The following is a 17807-nucleotide window of genomic DNA, read 5'->3' as shown; positions in this document are numbered from 1 at the left end:
ATGTATGTCATAATCTATTCTACCCATTTTGTGGAAGTAATATTATTGAAAATAATTTTATGGCAATAAAAACAAAAAAACTATTTCTGCCATTGATAAAAATCTAAATTCATACTCTAAAAAAATGTAATTTAGAAGGTGAGCCCCTCCAGCAAACAAAGAAAAGGTTTTCTAAACTAAAAAATCTGCCCTATTATTGTTATAGGCATACAATTCCATGCACATTAAAGAGAGTTACACATTTTTGTACACCTAGTTAGAATGTTACAATTCCTGGTTTTTAGTAGGGCTTTGTTAGAAAAGTTGAAACTATTGAAATTAAGTTACAATACTATTAAATCCACATGTACTCTGAAACTTTCTATCGTACTGTCTTGGTTTAACCAATATTCAGGAATAATACACTACTGTTATATTATTAAACACTATTAGTTACCACAAATGTCCTGAATTTAATGCACAAGGAAATAATACATTATTTTATTTCTTCAGTAAGTATTTGGTCTAGGCTTTATGACTAATTCAGAAAAACTAAATATGTTCATCAGATGATTATGTAAGCTATGACAAATTTTTTTCTAAAACCTGTTGGTAATCATTTAAAATTTAAGGATGGGCCATATGCTCCATTTCTCTTTATACAATATAAATCCAACTTTGTAATTACATTAGAGAGATAATGAAACCCTTATCTGAAACCTCCTATGACTAAATAACGTTTAGCTGTTTTGAAACATTTTTGAAAACACATATGCATTAGAAAATTTGAGACTAATAAAAGTAATAATATCCTTAAAACCTCCTTAAAAGAAAGAAAGGTTATGAAATTTGCATGAGATTCATAAATTACCTTTGGTGATGGTGACCAAAGAAGCGAACATCAACTTGATTGTCCTCTTTCTGCATGACCTTGGCTGGCCAAAACCCGAAACCCTTCATTTTGGCCCAAACCAGCTCGTGATTAGGTATCTAAAAAATAAAACACATTTCACATCATAATTTTTAAAATGTTACAGTAAATACACTATTTGCATTATACTATAAGGTAAACTATTATGTTAGTCATTTGAAATCAGAGTTGTTTTTTTTTAACTTAAATTTTGCCCTTATATGGTAATATAGAATTTTTTCACTTAATAGGTAATATTCCCTCCTCTAAGAAAATGTGATAATTTTTCAAGAGAAACAAATATATATAAATAATCATTTTTGAGAAAAAGCTAATATAGCCTCTCCTTCATTTTCCTTATTCATGAAAACAAACCTCCCTGGATAACCGATTATATTATTAAACAAGTCAGTCAGTACTATTTAAAGTCATGAATGTACTGAAAATAAAAGAATGCCCAGCTCTTAAGATTTTTTTATCTTAAGGGATACATAACTGATTTCCAGAGATATAAGAAATTTTTTAAGTTATGACTTTTTGCTCATTTGGTTACTTTAATCCCATTAATTGTAGCTAGCATTTATATAGTATTTTTAGGTTTGCAAAAAACTCTACTAGATTATCTCATGTGATCTTCTCAACAGTTTTGTGAGATAGGTACTTTTATTCTTGTTGATGGATAAAGACTTCCAATTGGTTCAAGGAAGCTATGTAATGGATCGATCTAATGGACTATCAGACAGATACACTCATGGATTGTTGGGTCAGAAATTTGTGGATTGGTGTGTCTGGGATTAAATAAATGTGCTTAAATTCCTTTTACTCAATCCTCCCTAGATTCAATGTGGTAATCACTCATTTAGAACACTCAAAATGCTTCAGACAAGTGAAAATTCATAAAACTCAAATAAAACTAAAGAGAGGGAAAAAAATCAAACTTAAAATATTTCAAGACTAGAAATAGAGAAAGTCTCTGAGTTTCCAACACTAAATAACACCTTAACTCTCATTCTGATTTGAGTAATTATGATAAAAATTATATTGCTGATAGTTGCCTACTTGAAGACATTTAACACATAAAACCATAGCTTTGACATTGTGTATTTAGAAAAAAAATTAATAAAGATTCAACATCAGGAGAAGTTAGTGCCTAATATAAAAATATATGCACATTAAATATATTTATTATAAAGATATCTTTGCAATAGTAAAAATCAAATACATTGGAAATGCATTTAAAACAGTTTGTTTATTATTTAAGAGGCAAAACTTTGTTAGTCACACACAAAAAAAGGAAAATATGCAAATTTCAGGATTTCAGAAACATACACAAGGATAGCAGAACCAGTTGTCCGGACGCGCATTTGACAAATAGAAGCAATTCTTGCAAAGCTGCAGTTCATCCAGCTAAAAAATAAAAACAAAAAATTCAAATAAAGAATATTTAGTTGTCTTGTGTCTAAACATGCATGCACATCAATAAGGCCTCAAAGAGGATTAAAATTTCTGTAAAAAGTGTAATATTTACAAGGTTTAGCCTTCTACAAAGTTGCCTAAGTTCATTATTGGGGGAAAAATAATTGTAATAACAGAAGTTGCAAAGTTAAATTTTTGACTAAAAATTTTAAAATTCCATATTTAAATAAAAGAAAAAATGCTTCTTTTAAGTCATTTATGAAATGAGAAAAAAGCATCCCCCCCCCAAAAAAAAATGCTACTTGCCAGAGAAAAATCATGTGGTAATGAGTGATAAAATAAAAAAAAATCAATATGAACTACAAAAAATGTCATTTAAATACCTGCTTTATTAATAATTTATTTGAAAGTTGTCTCCAGATAAAATATGCAGGTTTTCTTGCTTTTACTTTTTGCCTTTGTGTAACTGACCCAAAGGATTTTTGGTAACTTCCTTTCTCAAGCAGATAAGCAAGGTCACTTAACATTAATAAAGTGTCCTGTGACAGCCCTCTAGCATAAGTCTCTTCTGGGAGGAGAGGAGTTCCCCTTTTTTGTCTCTTGCTTTCCAGGACTAGGCTCTCTGCCCTTAGCCCCACCAGAGCTATGACTGTCAAAAGGGGAAGTCCCTGTCCCAGGACTTGGTTTATGTCTAAGGAAAAGCTTGTGGACCAGTCAGAGAAATCAAGGGAAAACAAATTCCTTAGTGAGTTCAGATTCCATGAGTAATAAGATATAACAGTGGGAAGTATTACCACTGTCAGAAAAGTAGTTTGGAGTACATCTCCAAGTACATAGGAGTAGATGTCTCCTCCTTGGGAGCATATCTTTCTTCTCCAGGAGTTTGCTGCTCCTGTGGGACCAAGTCTTTCCATCTCAATGATCATTTGAATGAACTGTGCTCTTCTGTGCTCCCCCATGCAGTGCCATTTTGACATGAGTTTTATTCTGTGTTATGTATATGTCTGACATATACAGGGGTTTCTTTTTACCTTTCCCCCTCTCTTCTTATCTTACCTATTTATTAAAAATAAAACTTAAATATGGGATTAACCCCCACTGTTAAGACATTTTATTCACAGCATCTGGACTCATTAAAGGATCTGTTTTTTCTGATGGCTCTGGCTGTTTCATGGGCCTTTTTTTAGATATAAAACTAGTAAGGACTTTCCCTTGTAACAGTCACATATCTTGTACAGTACTGGGAACTCTGAGCACAGTCCCTGAAAGCAAGGATCAAAAAGGGAACCTCTGTTCTCCCAGAAGGGACTTCCTTATGTTGCAGGACTGTCATAAGACATAAAGAAATCAGGAGAAGCTTGGTCCTGATTCTAGGCATAATATGAATTACTTCCTGTCCAGCATCCAACTCTTAATTTTTCTTTATTTATTTCTTAATAAAAATGTGTGGTTGGGCATGGAAATGAAAATACTTTTGGTAAAATAACAATAGAACTGAAGAACACTCGCTTTTTGCATATATTCTTATGATTTAACAAAGGGATAAACATAGAAAGGAAATGATATAATTAAAAAGCATTAAAAATTAATAATTTGATTATAGAATTGATGTTACAGATGCTATTAGTAACAAAATGATGTCAATTTTATGTTTGTGACATTTGTTATTTTCACAAAGATAGAAATGAGCTTCAAGATTTAATAAATTAAATAATTATGACCACTTCTGTTGTATTTCTATAAAGATATGGAAATGACAAACCCTGTTTCTGATTTTTCATTTCCTAGAGCTAATTAGTGTTGTTCTTTATAAAAATAATCAAAATTATCATAGTAAAAAGAATGAGATACCGCAAACCACTCTGATAAAGCTAATCCTGTATAGCAAAAACATACTACTTATTAGGCATACTACTTTATTTATATTACATAATAATACTACTGTATTATTAAGTTATATTATTATTAATTACATCATAATATTTAGGAATATCAATATAAAATATTAACTATGGTATAATTATATATCAATAATCACATTGTTAATATCATACATGTAATATTATATTGTAACACTATGGTAAATTTTGATACAGAAATGTCATAATAGCTATATTATATTATTTGTAGCTTATAAGTGAAAAAAGAAAACACAATCTGTTTTTCTCATTAACTATTATGATATAATCCTTAACTGTTTAGTTATTGGGCTTTAAAATTACCTCATGACATGTATCTTTGTAGAGCATTCTGGCAATGTCAGCTTGTTCACTGTCCGCTGTAATTAAAGACAGACATTACCCATTACCAACAATCTAATAACATGAGCTTAAGTGATATTAAAACATTTTAACTTAGGGTATTCACATTATACTTTTCAAAACTTAAGCAAACATATGCAACCAAATGCATTCTTTAAGCCAAATTCTACTAAAAGATCAAAATGAACAAAAAAGAGACTTTACACAGCAAGATATGTTAATGGTCTAGGTACAGAGTATTTTTTTGCCTATTCATATGTAGTTTGGGGATTTTTTTTCCAAACTCCTAATTAACTTGAGACATTTGTATTTTAAAAAATACAAACAAATCAACTATAGAAGCAATTATAATCTGTAGTATTATAGCATATATTTTGGATAGGAAGAATTAAAATACACATATTTGTAAATACCATTTTATAATTTTAAAAGTTCATATGCTCAGCGTTCTCTCTCTCCATTTACATCTTTTATTACATTCCATCTTATTTGTTCTTTGCAATAACCCTAGGTAGTAAAAATAAAAGCATTTCTATCCTCATTTCAGAGATGCAGAAACTGAGGTTCAGAGATGCTCAAGGTTATAAATACTGTTAGATATAGCAAAGATGACATTTTAATTTGTGCTTTTCGACTATAATTCTACTGATCTTTCTATCACATTATGTGATTATAGTCAATTCATAAGCTATTTCTTCTTTTGCCTTTAATTTTATTATATATGTATAGTCAAATAGTTCACCAATATATACCCTCACTTTGGTAGTCTCATGCACTTACTTAAAGCAATATATTTAAGGTTGTAAATAAATAATTGCTGCTTATTTTTTACAGTAGTTTTAAAGTTAAATACTTCCCTCTATTGGAAGTCAAGTGATTTAAAAGAAAAAACAAAACGACTCAACCTCCATAGAAAATCACTGTGTTGTGGAGAAGAAGTTGAGCATCAGCTTTGAATTCTTCATAACTTCTGTATTTTCCTTCATTTACTTTCTGCAGAATACAAAAACAAAATACCAAAAAAGTGTAAGAAAAGATCTCTTTATTATGAGTTTATAGTATGAGACCCCCTATTGGGAAAAGGACAGAACAGATCACAATGAAGGCAGAGGAATTGTCTTTTTGATAATTTCACAAAGTACTTGCTGACAGACCACTTAATTTCCTAGTCAGAATTTGAAAGTCGTCTATATAATGAGGATGAATATTTAAGAAAATCAAATTCCATTTTATAGGCTAATGATATATTCTACCAAGTCACTTTGTGCCTGCCTGGCTAGACTACCCTTAAAGTTCAAAAAATATTTAATTACAAGTTATAGAATTATAAAAAGTTAAGGACGTTTTATTACAAAACTCTTAGAGAGATAAAAACTAAAGCCTAAAAAGGTAACGTGAATTGCTCAAAGTGGTCATGTAGATTAATACTGGCTGATGGAAAACAAGAATTTAGATCTTCTGAATGAAAATCTGGTGAGTTATCACGTCTGCTTCTTAGGGGCTGAGGCTGTGAGAAAATTAGTGTTGATGTAAAAGGCCCAGTTCTCTGATATGGCCCAGCTTGGGGAAATCAAGTCAAGGAAATTCATAATTAACTTTAGTTTCTTTTCCTGAAGCAATTTTTCTTTGAATTGCAAATTATTAATCTCTCCGAGCCATTTCTCAGATTCAGAAGAGATGGCAGTTTTAGCATTGCTTCCTACTATATTTACAAGTTTTCATAGCTAATAGTTATAGCTTAAAATTTCAAAATGATACATGAAGAACAGGTTTTGTAATCATATTGATTTTAACTAAAAACATATGGTTAATCTTCTTTGGGTTGTCATGGTGGAAAACTACATCATTAATCATTAACATTCTGGGGCCACAAAAGTGAATTCTATCTCAGGCCAAAAGAGAAATTCAATTTAGCACATCAATTAGATGTCAATTATGTGCAAACTACAAAGGAGTCTATCTTCTGGTAAAAATATTTTATTTCATCTACCATCATTTTCTAACTTCCTGAGGAGGTGACAGAGGGATACAGGCAGTTCTATACAAAGATCTAAAACCACTAAAAACTTACTAGAACAAATTATGAAATATATCTTCACACCTGAAGAATTGTGAAAATAACTAACTTTTGATCATTATTTTAAAATTTTCTTTAATATTTCAAGTTTCTTTTATTTATATTTTTTTTCAGCCTCTAATGAATCAAATTACAATACTTCCCTTATCTGTTAAAATTTTTTCTTTCTTTTTCTCTTTTCTCTTTTTCACTTTCCACCTTCATGAACAGACTGTGGCCAGCAAAAGCATCCCTTAGTGGGTAACTCTCTGATGATGATGTTCTTCAAACTTATTTAGGCATTTTCTTGAATGACATAAACACAAGAGTTGAAGCCTTTCTAAAGAGATAGTAGCTTCCCTATCTGGCACTTTGCCAGCCTAACCAAACAGAATGCATGACACAATCAGGTGTTAAGAGTATGGTCCCTTAATTCCAGTCTCCCCCCTCTAATCCCTACAGTCCATGAATAGGATTATCTCTGACAACACCCCCAACAAGGATTTATCCATCCTGTGCTTGAAGATCTCTAATGAAGGGGAAACCAATTGCTTTTTGAGATACCCTTTTTTCCATGACTTGAGTAGGTCTGTTAGAAAGTTTCTAAATCTCCCTCTCAGTAACTTCCACTGCTTACACTACTCCCAATTCTACCCTCTCCAGCCAGGCAAAACAAATAAAATCCTCTTTCTCCTAACAAACCCTTTGAGTACTTAAGTGCAGCTATCAAGTTCCCTTTCCCAGGTCTTAAACCCATTCTTAGATGATATACTTTCATAGTAGTTACTTATTTTTGCTGCTTTTTTCCCCCTAGATTTTTTTTCCCTATCAATATTTTCCCAAAATATGGTACCCATAGTTGACCACAGTATAACAGATATGGTCTAATAAGGTCAGAGTATACTAAGATATTGCTTCTTTCATCCTGGACACATATTTCTCTTGATGCAGCTAAGACTGCATTGTCTTTCTTGCTATTTTATCACAATTCTTCCATCTTGTTTTTGTGAAGTAGATTTTTTTAAAACCCAACTAAGTACATAAAATTTTGTCCCTATTAAATTTCATTTTATTAGATTTGGCTCAATGTTCTAGCTCATCATGTTCTTTTTTTAAGAATCTGATTCTTTCATAACAGTGTGCTAATTGCTTCTTATGGTTTTGTGTCAGATAAGCATGCAATTAAAAATAAAAAGAACACCAAACCCACAACTCTTACTGGCTGAGTAACTCTTCAATTTGAAAAGCATTGTGAACAGATGTATTGGGTGGGAAAGGAGTTGGAATGTAACGTTACCTCTTGTATTGTAGGAACATCTACAGCTGAATGAACCAATCTTCTGTACATTGGGTGCTTATTGTCCTTCCCCTTTTTGTTTAGATCTATAGCCTATAAAAATGGTTAGAGAAACTTCAAAATGGGAGCTAAAATAAAAGATGCAATCATCAATATATATTAAACTCATAAACTTAAAAAAAGTCTTTAAAATATTATCAAAGAATATGTATATGAATTTTGCAAGTGGAATTCTTGATTTGAATAGTAAAATTAGCTGTTTAATGATTCTAAAAAATTTCATGTTTTAATTACTAATTACTTATTAAAAGAACATTACCTATTAATAGAACTTAAAGCAAGTCATGTTTCAAATCCAAAGTACCTGACAACAAATGACAGACTCAAAAATGAAAATAACTATAGAGAACAGCTAAAAGCTTAAGAACAATGATTTAATGCAAAAATCAATAAAATAAAGGATTGATTTTCACATTTTATAGTGCTTTGCACAGTACTAGTTGCCACTCAGTAAATTTCTTCAAAGTGAAGTTAAGAAAAAATAAATTGGGGGGGAAGGGAGATTAAGGGGAAGGAAGAAATGAGAAATTCTTTAGTAGGACTCACCCGTTCTTTCATGCGGGAGACAATGAATCTCAGGTATGTACTCATCTCCTGCTTGCTTGTATTTTTTTTCTTAATACTCTGTTTAACAAAACCAAAAGTATTTAATTAAAAATCTGCATATATATATATATATATATATATACACACACACATATATAATATATTCACATATATAAAAACACATGTTTACATATAAAAAATAATTGCAATACTCATTAAAAATGCAATATTCTTATATAATTAAAAAAAATCTAACTCAAAAGGCAATGCATAAGCTAAAAGTAAAATGTATATGGCCTTTTACTAAGAACTCTAAAGAAATTTCTATTTTATTCATTACAAAAAAATTACAAATTTATAATATTCTTAAAAGAGTATGTATTTGCAAGGTTTTACATAAAAATAATAGAACCACAAAGGTAGAAATGTTCAACTAATTAAAAATGTGATATATAAAAGTCTTTTAGAAAATAGTTTAAGGTACATAAAAATTTTATTGGGTATTTTTTGGTTTTTTACTACTCATTTTGCATGTCACTCGAAGATAGAGACTTCCCTTATAATCAAGAAAAAGAGCTAACAAAAACTATTGGCTATAGCAGCTGAAATAGCAAATTTAAATATGTATATGAAAATTTATTATTTTATAAATGCTAATTCTTTAGTAATTTTAAAGTGAAATACTTTCCTCTTTATAAAATCAGGAGACTATCAAAGAAAAAACCACTATTCAATAAAAATACTTTAAAGTGTTGTTTTAGTTTATATTATTGTAATAAATTGCAAACTGTTCTTTAGACTTTGCTTTTTTGTTATTCTTTATTAATTCATTCAAATTCATACATATTTCTCTGAATTTCTTATTTCTGTCACTTCTTCCTTTATGGTTTTTAATTATATTCATATACAATTTGTCTATTCCCTAATTAATAAGCACCTACTTTGTTTTCAGCTTTTTGTTATTACACAAAGTTCTATTATAAATATTTTAGTATACACTGAACTTTTGACTTTGATCTCCTATAGTCACTTATGCTTATAGTGTCAAATGTGGTCACTGTGTTTTGTTTAAAAAGGATTTAAGGGGGAGTGGCTGAGTATAAGAAGCAATGACTTCTGTAAAAAAAAAAAAAAAGTAAAGAAAAAAACAAAAAGGCCAATTTAATGACTTTTCTTCCAGGATTCCAAATTACTATCTATAACAATTGGATCATTTTATGATTCCACTAACAGGGAAAAGTTTCTTATTTTCCCATAGTCCATTTAATATGTTGTGATTCTTTTATCACCTTTGGCACTTTGATATGTAATAAACAATGCCTTCTTATTTTAATTAATATTTCTCTTATTAGTGATATTGGGCATTTTCTTCACATGTTGATAGTTTGAATTAATTGTTTTTTCAGTAAAATGTTTACCTCTTTTGAATATTTATTGATTGGGGAATGGCTCATAGTCTTATATTTCATGAGGCAGATTTTTTCCCCACATTAATTTGTTTCTTTTCTTATTATGACTACATTTTATGACCATTTTTTTTATAGAATAGAAATAAAAACATCTATTTTTGTCTATAAAGTCTATATCCCCATAGCTACTTACATTCACTGCTCTTACTTGTCACATAGTTCTGAAAGATACATTCTTCTTTATTCTTTTTAAAATGAATATTCTTTAAGGTGGGTTTATTATTCTCGTAGGCATTTATTGTGGCACATATGATTTTCAAATCTTATTTTCTGCCATATATTCTTCTAATTTTCCTAGAATTTGTTGTTGTTGAATATGGAGAATCTTTCAGTGTTTGTATTCTTGTTCTCTCCTCCCCTCCACTTACCTAATATGTCTCACAGATCAATTTTTCTACTTAAAAATCAGCAAATAGTTTTAATGACTACTGGTTTATAATGTTTGAGAATCCGTAATAACAAGTCCTGTTCATTTCTATTTTTTTCATAATTTTCTTACAGATTGTAGACCTTTTGAACTTCAAAGTGAATTATGTCAATATTTTGCCCAATTTTATATGATTTTTTAGTAATCTGTTTAGATTAATACTAAATCTGTAAGTTATTTCGTTGGTACTGTTTATTAATATCTTTTATTTTTATTATTAAATGTAAATCTTTTTCATTCATGATATATGCAAAAAGCAAGAGTCCATATATAAATTCACCAGATGTTATTTGCTTTATTCATTATAAATTTTGATTTTTGTTATTGTAGCCTTAAATACCATTTGTTTTTATTTTGTTACAGAATTCCCTCTTACTAAAAAGGGAAAAAAAGACAAATGTCTCCCTTTAGAGAATTCAGAATTCTATTCTTTAGTTCTCAACATAATTGTATTTCTTAATAAAAAAAAAAAAGCCCAAATTTCCATCCTTCACTTCAGTGAAATCTAAAAGATATCATTACTCCACTGATTAGTATACTGTCTGGCACAAGATAGGCACTTAATAAGTACATATTTAGTCAATCACTGCAACTCTGTTGTCTAGAGTATTACCTCCAATATCTCAATCCTCAAAATTCTTTCCCAAGCCATCACCCTGTATTAACTATACTCTTCTTCCTTTTCATCTTAAACTGCTGATGAACCAGTTCAAGTCTACATCATCCTTTTTTCAAGTCCTTCGCCACTAAACTCAAACACCCATCCTCCCCACTGAGCCTCAGCCTTGGATGACTACCCCATCTATTGCTTTTGCTTACAAATGCATCTTGCTGAAAGTAGCTGAGAAATCATGCAATAGGGTCAACTAATTCCAATATAAATGTATGTATGCTATGTAACCTTAATAGGATCATTACTGGGCAAAGGAATCCTTACATGGTTTCTTAATTAACTTATTATCTTACTTGTCACAGTAGTTCTTCCAAATTTTTTTATCGCTCCTCAACCCTTCCGTAGCTCTTCTTCCTCCCATGGTCTCAGCTGAAAAACTTACTTCATATCTCTCTAAATGAAGGCCTTTTGCTAAGAGCTCTCCAACATTCTCTTGTCCTCATCTCCTCATTCACCCATCTCACATAATGGTGTGAGCCACTCCCCATGTACATGGGATCCTATTCCATCCTATTTGCCCCAGCAGATGAACTCTTCTATAATCCCCAATCTCTTTTATCTTTTGGCTGCTTCTTTACAGCCCACAAACATGCACAGAATTCTCTTATGAACACTTGAATCCCATATCTCTCCATCCTTTTGTAGTTGAAAGATATCCACTCACTTTCTTTCCACCCATTTTCTTTTTTCTTTTCTAGAGTCTGACTTCTGATCCCCTTCATCATTCAACCAAAACAACTCTCTCCAAAGTTATTCATTATCTCACTTGTCCAAACTTCCTAGAATCTGCTGACAAATCCTGTGGATTCTACTTTGCCCCCTTCTTTTCTCTGACATCCTCTCCCCCCCCCCTTCCCTGCCTCGTGCAAGTTCTCACCATTTAATTCTGGATTATTACAACAACCTGTTGATGGGTCTCCCTGCCACATGTCTCTCCCCATTTCAATTCAAATCTACTCAGTTACCAAAATGATTTGTCTCCAACATAAATAAGAGTACCTGCTTAACTGCCTACTCAATAAACTTCAATGCCTCCCTTTAATCTTCAGGATCAAATAAAAAATTCTTTCTCTGGTGTTCAAAGCCTGTCCCTTTCCTACAAACTTTTTAATGTTCTTAGCATAATTATCTCATTTGAAGCTCACTACAATTTTGGGAAGTAGATGCTATTATTATCATCTCCACTTTTATAGATGAGGAAATGAGGTACACAAAGATGGAAGTGTTTGAAACCACATTTGAATTAAAGTCTTCATGAACTCACTATTACTTCAATTCCTGAAAATTCCGAATCAATCTCTTTAACTTACTACAATGATCCAAATATTGTGGCAATCTCATGCAAGACAAATTTAAAACACATATAATATAACGATCTGTGTGGCCTCCAACCCTGAGAATATGATCCTTTTTAAAGAAGGTCACATATCAGTCAAGGTAAAAATGCATTTTGCTTTTTAAAGTTCTGAGAAATAAAATAGCACAAAGGAACTTACTCAAGAATGCTCACTACATATTCTATTCAACAATTCCCATCACAAGAACACAATTATTTCCCTCTTTGGGAACAAACTTCTACCCTAGATTCTTGTATTTAATTTGAACAACTTAAGTTTAAGGGAACTATACTGAGTTTTGCGAGAATGAGGGCACTATCACTGCAACTTGGGGAAGGCCTAGGCCACTATGGTGCTTTACATATCCTATCTCTCAAACAATAATTCAGGGGAAGATAGGATCATTTTTCTCTTCCAACTTCCAAACATAACACGCAGACTGTTTTTCTTTGTGAGACTGTGATAAATATCCTTTCTTTTTGTTTCAAAGTCAGATACCTAGAAAATGGTGCAACCTGACATTTACCTAAGGTAAATACTATACCTAATACCTAAGGTATATACAATATGTAATCCACATAATAGATTCAATTGTTGAAACATATTTAAACTGTATTTTGTTTGAAACCAAAGAAACCATACTTTTAAAACATCTTTGAAGCCGTACAGAAAACCTCTATTTTATACTTTAATATTATGTGCCATGTAAAAATTTCTTCATGTAATTATATAACTTAAATAAAGGTCTTTTCAATCTTTACTTTCATTTACAATGAAAACAAAATCTAGAAGTAATGAAGTCCTGTTATATATTACCACAATATTTTAATTCTAATTTGTATTCCTTTAAAAACAATTTAAATGTCTTACAAATTCAGCATTACTGAGATATTTTAAATATGAAATTCTGAGATTTACCTCTTTAGAAAACCCATAAAATAACAGTAATATTGATATCATGCAAACTAGGGACATGATTTTCAAAAAACTAAATAATATCCAATAAAAACCTGATTTTGAATGAGTTGGCAATTATGTTTTAAAAGGCTTTTAGAAAGATATTTTCATCCAAATACAATTCAAGTGGACTACTTAGATCTGTAAACTATGCAAGATAGAAATAAGAAGATTTGAGTAAAAAAGGAATCTGTAGCCTTAGGGACGTACAAAGGAATAAATACTAGAATTAAACTGGCTTCGGTTTCTAAACAAACTGCTTTAACTGCTACCTTCCCTCATCCTGCCCCCAATCTATTAGAACATCATCTTCATGTAACACTTCAAGAAGAATTTTATAGTTCATTCTACAAAAGTCCAACTTAAATTTCTTTCAGGAAAAACTAAATATAAAGCTTACTTACACTCTAGTTGAGAAGCTATGATAAAAGTCAATTCCCTTCTGTGATTAACCTAAAAATTATTCTTGAAGTTAATTCAGTTGACAAGTATTCTTAAAACTTTATTTCCCCACAATAAAGAATTCATCTTTAACAGATAAAAATTTACAAAAGCAAAATTCATAGATAGGGTTTTTTGGTTCTGAAATGATATTAATAGACTTTTTTTTTTCAGGTCTCAGTAGACCTGACATTTTCCAATAAAGCCATAAGTATACTTAATAGTCTCCTTTCTATGACTTGATACATTTACATAATTTGTACTATGTAGACAACTAAGGTTAAATGTATAGACTTATGAGTGGTTATTGCACAGAGTGGTAGGCCTGAAGTCAGAAAGACTCACCTTCCTAAGTTCAAACCTAGCCTGATACTGACTAGCTATATGAACCTAGTCAAGTCACTTAACCCTGTTTGCCTTGGTTGCTCATCTGCAAATTGAGCTGGAGAAGAAAACAGCAAATCATTCCAGTATCTTTGCCCCCCCCCAAAAAAAAACCCAAATGGGGTCTGGAAGAGATAGAAACAGAATTGAAACAATTGAACAACCAAAGTACATTACTCTTAAATTTCATAAATTACTTCACTGAACAAGAGTAACCTTTACTTCCTAAGTTTAATTTCACCTATTCTGACAGCTGAGTCTATTTATAATTATTTTTCCCTTAGTTTCTTCTACTTAAAAATATTAATAAAATTATAACAAAAATAGAAAAATAGATCTATGATACAGATGCAATAAAAAATACATAAGTATATACTAAAATCATGTTCATATTAAATTATTTTCTTCCTTGCCATTATCTGATGAAAATTTTAAAAAATCATTCACTTTAGTGATTAAGCAGTTTTATGAAGACAAAAATGTGATTTTTGAGCATCATATCTCAGAATTAATAAAAATAAGACTGGCATCAGAAGTACTTTCCATCTCTCTGCCGCCAACTCATGCTATTATGATAATTAAGTGGTAATTAAACTCATGTGATTATTACAAATTTCAGAAAAATAACTGTTGACAAATGTGCAATTTTAATTACTATGAAAATCTTATGGTGCACAATGGTCAATAAAGACTCTAAAATGCAGTTTTCTCTTTCATTCCTACATTAGTGATGCTTCTTAAGATTTAGTAAATGATTTTTTCTTAAGACTTATTTTAAAATTTAATATTTGGCCCTATTCTTGTAATCTTGGATACAACCCTTTTGAACTGAAACAGGTTAGAGACAAAAGATGATATTCGTAAAGGAGTAAAAAGATGAGAATATTTAAGTGTCATACTTTTTCTATGTTTAGTTCCAACGTAAAAGAAGTATGAAAATTAAAAGAATTTTAAGAATGATGAAAATGATGTTTGGGAAAAAAAATAAGGCAGATAATTCACTTAAGCTTACCTAGAAACAGCATTAACTCTGGTGTGAGAGAAGCTATGCTGCTGCTGAGCATGTTTTCTCATTTTTAAAAGCAAGTGGTACCAATGGCCTCTGAAGTAGATACTGTCCTTAAGTTCCTTACATTATGGCCTCACTAGATTAAACATTAGGCAGAGAACTAAAACAGGCTTAATCTGGGGTCTGTTGCTACCACTGTATATAACCTATAAATCACTTAAGATTTTCAGTTACTTATCTGAAAAATGATTATAATACAATGATAAAGTATGGAACAAACTCGGGAGTAGAAACCAATTTTATGACAAAATATTTTAATTTCATAATTATGCCATCTATATTCTTGCTGTTTTTGTTTATGTTCCTAAGAACCAAGTTTCCTATAAACATTTCAATCTTTTGGTGAATTGGATTTCACAGAAAAGAACACAAACTGTTGGAGTGGCCATTAAAAAAAAAGCTTCAGTAGTTTTTTATGAGAGACTTTTAAAGAAAGATGTATCTGCAGTTGGATCCCAATAACTATAACTAGTATAATAGTCAAAGAAATCAATATGCTATATGAAGTTAGGATATTTGGATTAGGTATACAATCAAAATTTTTAAAGTTAGAATGGAATTCAGATTTTTAATTATTAAAAATTTTCCTTTACTTTCAATTTCTACAAAATTTTCCATCACTCCCTATCCTATGATCTGTTGTTGTTCTACTGTAGTTTATTTCTGGACTACATTATTTCTCAATAATGAAAAAATACTACATTTGGATGGAGTGTTTTAGTTGTTAAAAATACACTGGAAATAGTGACACTTGTGTGTCCAATTTCTTAAATTATTATTTATCATAGCTCAAGTTAACCTTTACATTTAGAAAGTATTTATCATTGGTCTGATATTAAGGTAATATCAAGTTTATATAGTGATCTAAAATTCTTATATTACAGTGAAAAGTATAGCATTACAATGTTATAGTATTAATAAATAGTCACAAAAACCAAGTGAGATTACTTACATGGATTTCACTTGGGCTACATTCTACCTCCGGGGCCTAATTTGGGCAGAGACTTACAAATCACTGTGGGTCAGTCATCCAATCCATACGCCCAAATTTTCCAAAATGATTTAGGTAAAATTATTTTGGTTGGTTAATTGGTTATTATCCTTTGTTTTCAAAGGACAAAATAACATCACTATGTTAGAGTTGAGTTACAGTGTATCTGATTGTGGCTGATCAGACCAATACAAGCTCAGAATGTTCTGCTACAGATCGGGCACAAATAGTCCCTAGAACATTTGGAGTGGCTTCTCTAACTTTGTACACAGCACATTGCTTCTGAACAAATTCAATTCTTTGCTCATAGAGCACAGCACCTTCTCTGATGAGGGAATGCTATGCTGGGCAGTCTCCCATGTCATACAATCAATTCTAAAGTTCATAAGAGAGTCCTTGAATTTTTTTTTTTTTTTTTTTTTTTTTTTTTTTTTTTTTTTTTTTTTTTTTTTTTTTAGGGGACAGCTAGACAGTGGGTAAAACATTGGCCCTGGAGTCAGGAGAACCTGAGTTCAAATTTGACCTCAGGCACTTAACATTTACTAGCTATATGACGCTGGGCAAGTCATTTAACCCCAATTGCCTCCCCTCTCCTACAAAAAATAAAGTTATTTTAAAAGAACCTTAAATGCCTAATGAGGTCACTGGCTCATATAAGGTTACACAGTTTATAAAATGAAGGCCAAAAAAGAAATCCACAATTGAATCTGCATTTAAATGGGAAAATTGTTAAGAAATTAGTTGAAATTTTCTTAGAGTTATATAAGATTTTATATGAGCTTTATGTACTTTTAAAGAAACTTGTTGCTTGAGAGCTTTACAAGGCAAATACTAAACTGACTTTTATTTGCAAGAGGTGCTAGCTATACACACATATGGGAGTGCACGCATACCTATACCCACACCCACACCCACCCACACACCACACACACACACACATACACATCCATCCCTCCTTGACAAAGGCGGATTTATTTAAGGGAAGAGGTTTCAGACAAAATAAAGGGATACAATAGATACCAGGAAAGGTTAAGATTGAAATACAGTTGGGAAAGGATATAGTTAGAAGAAGGAAAAAGACAAGTCCCCAGGGGAACTCACAATTAACCAGGAGAAAAGAAATACCCCACAAGGTGGGAGAAAGCTATTGTCTGGCAGGTTAGACTGACCAGAGTAAGCTAGAGTAAGAATGGCACCATTAGAAGGAAGGCACTGTAAGATAAAAAGAGTATCTCATAGTGGGCTTAGTCCTAAAGAGAACTTAGCCTAGTTATATATTTTACCCAGTACAAAAGAAGTGCACCTTCTCATTTTTTATAATTCTCTTTCTAGTCAGAAGTATAGAGACGCAGAAGAATATGCTTAAGGACACATAAAGCCTGAAATTGTATGGAACAGAATACCATAGCATCAATTTCCTTTTTGGAGGCATTATTTACAGAGTGGGACTGAAGCTAAACTAGTCTCTTTGTATTTCACAATTTTGTCATTCTATTTCTCATCTCCACACTTTTGCAAAAGCTGTCCCTATGGG

The 17807-nt window shown here is 31.1% G+C and overlaps 1 protein-coding gene across 10 annotated transcripts in view; it reads right to left on the bottom strand.

Moving 5' to 3' along the window:
• Positions 1 to 17807, bottom strand: part of ZMYND11 (zinc finger MYND-type containing 11) — a 144005-nt gene that overhangs the window by 20265 nt on the left and 105933 nt on the right. For all 10 annotated transcript variants that reach the window (XR_004229743.1, XM_031939593.1, XM_031939592.1 and 7 more), the window contains 6 exons: positions 8526 to 8603; positions 7920 to 8012; positions 5472 to 5559; positions 4528 to 4583; positions 2219 to 2296; positions 851 to 969 (listed from right to left, as the gene is read on the bottom strand). Coding sequence is in view for 9 of the 10 variants with exons in the window: in XM_031939593.1 (XP_031795453.1) it covers positions 851 to 969; positions 2219 to 2296; positions 4528 to 4583; positions 5472 to 5559; positions 7920 to 8012; positions 8526 to 8603 (512 nt within the window). In the remaining variant the exon portion in view is untranslated. The remainder of the gene's footprint in view (positions 1 to 850; positions 970 to 2218; positions 2297 to 4527; positions 4584 to 5471; positions 5560 to 7919; positions 8013 to 8525; positions 8604 to 17807) is intronic.

Source organism: Sarcophilus harrisii, chromosome 5, assembly GCF_902635505.1.
Source record: "Sarcophilus harrisii chromosome 5, mSarHar1.11, whole genome shotgun sequence".
NCBI classification, from domain to species: Eukaryota; Metazoa; Chordata; class Mammalia; order Dasyuromorphia; family Dasyuridae; genus Sarcophilus; species Sarcophilus harrisii.
This window is presented reverse-complemented; position numbering and strand designations above follow the sequence as displayed.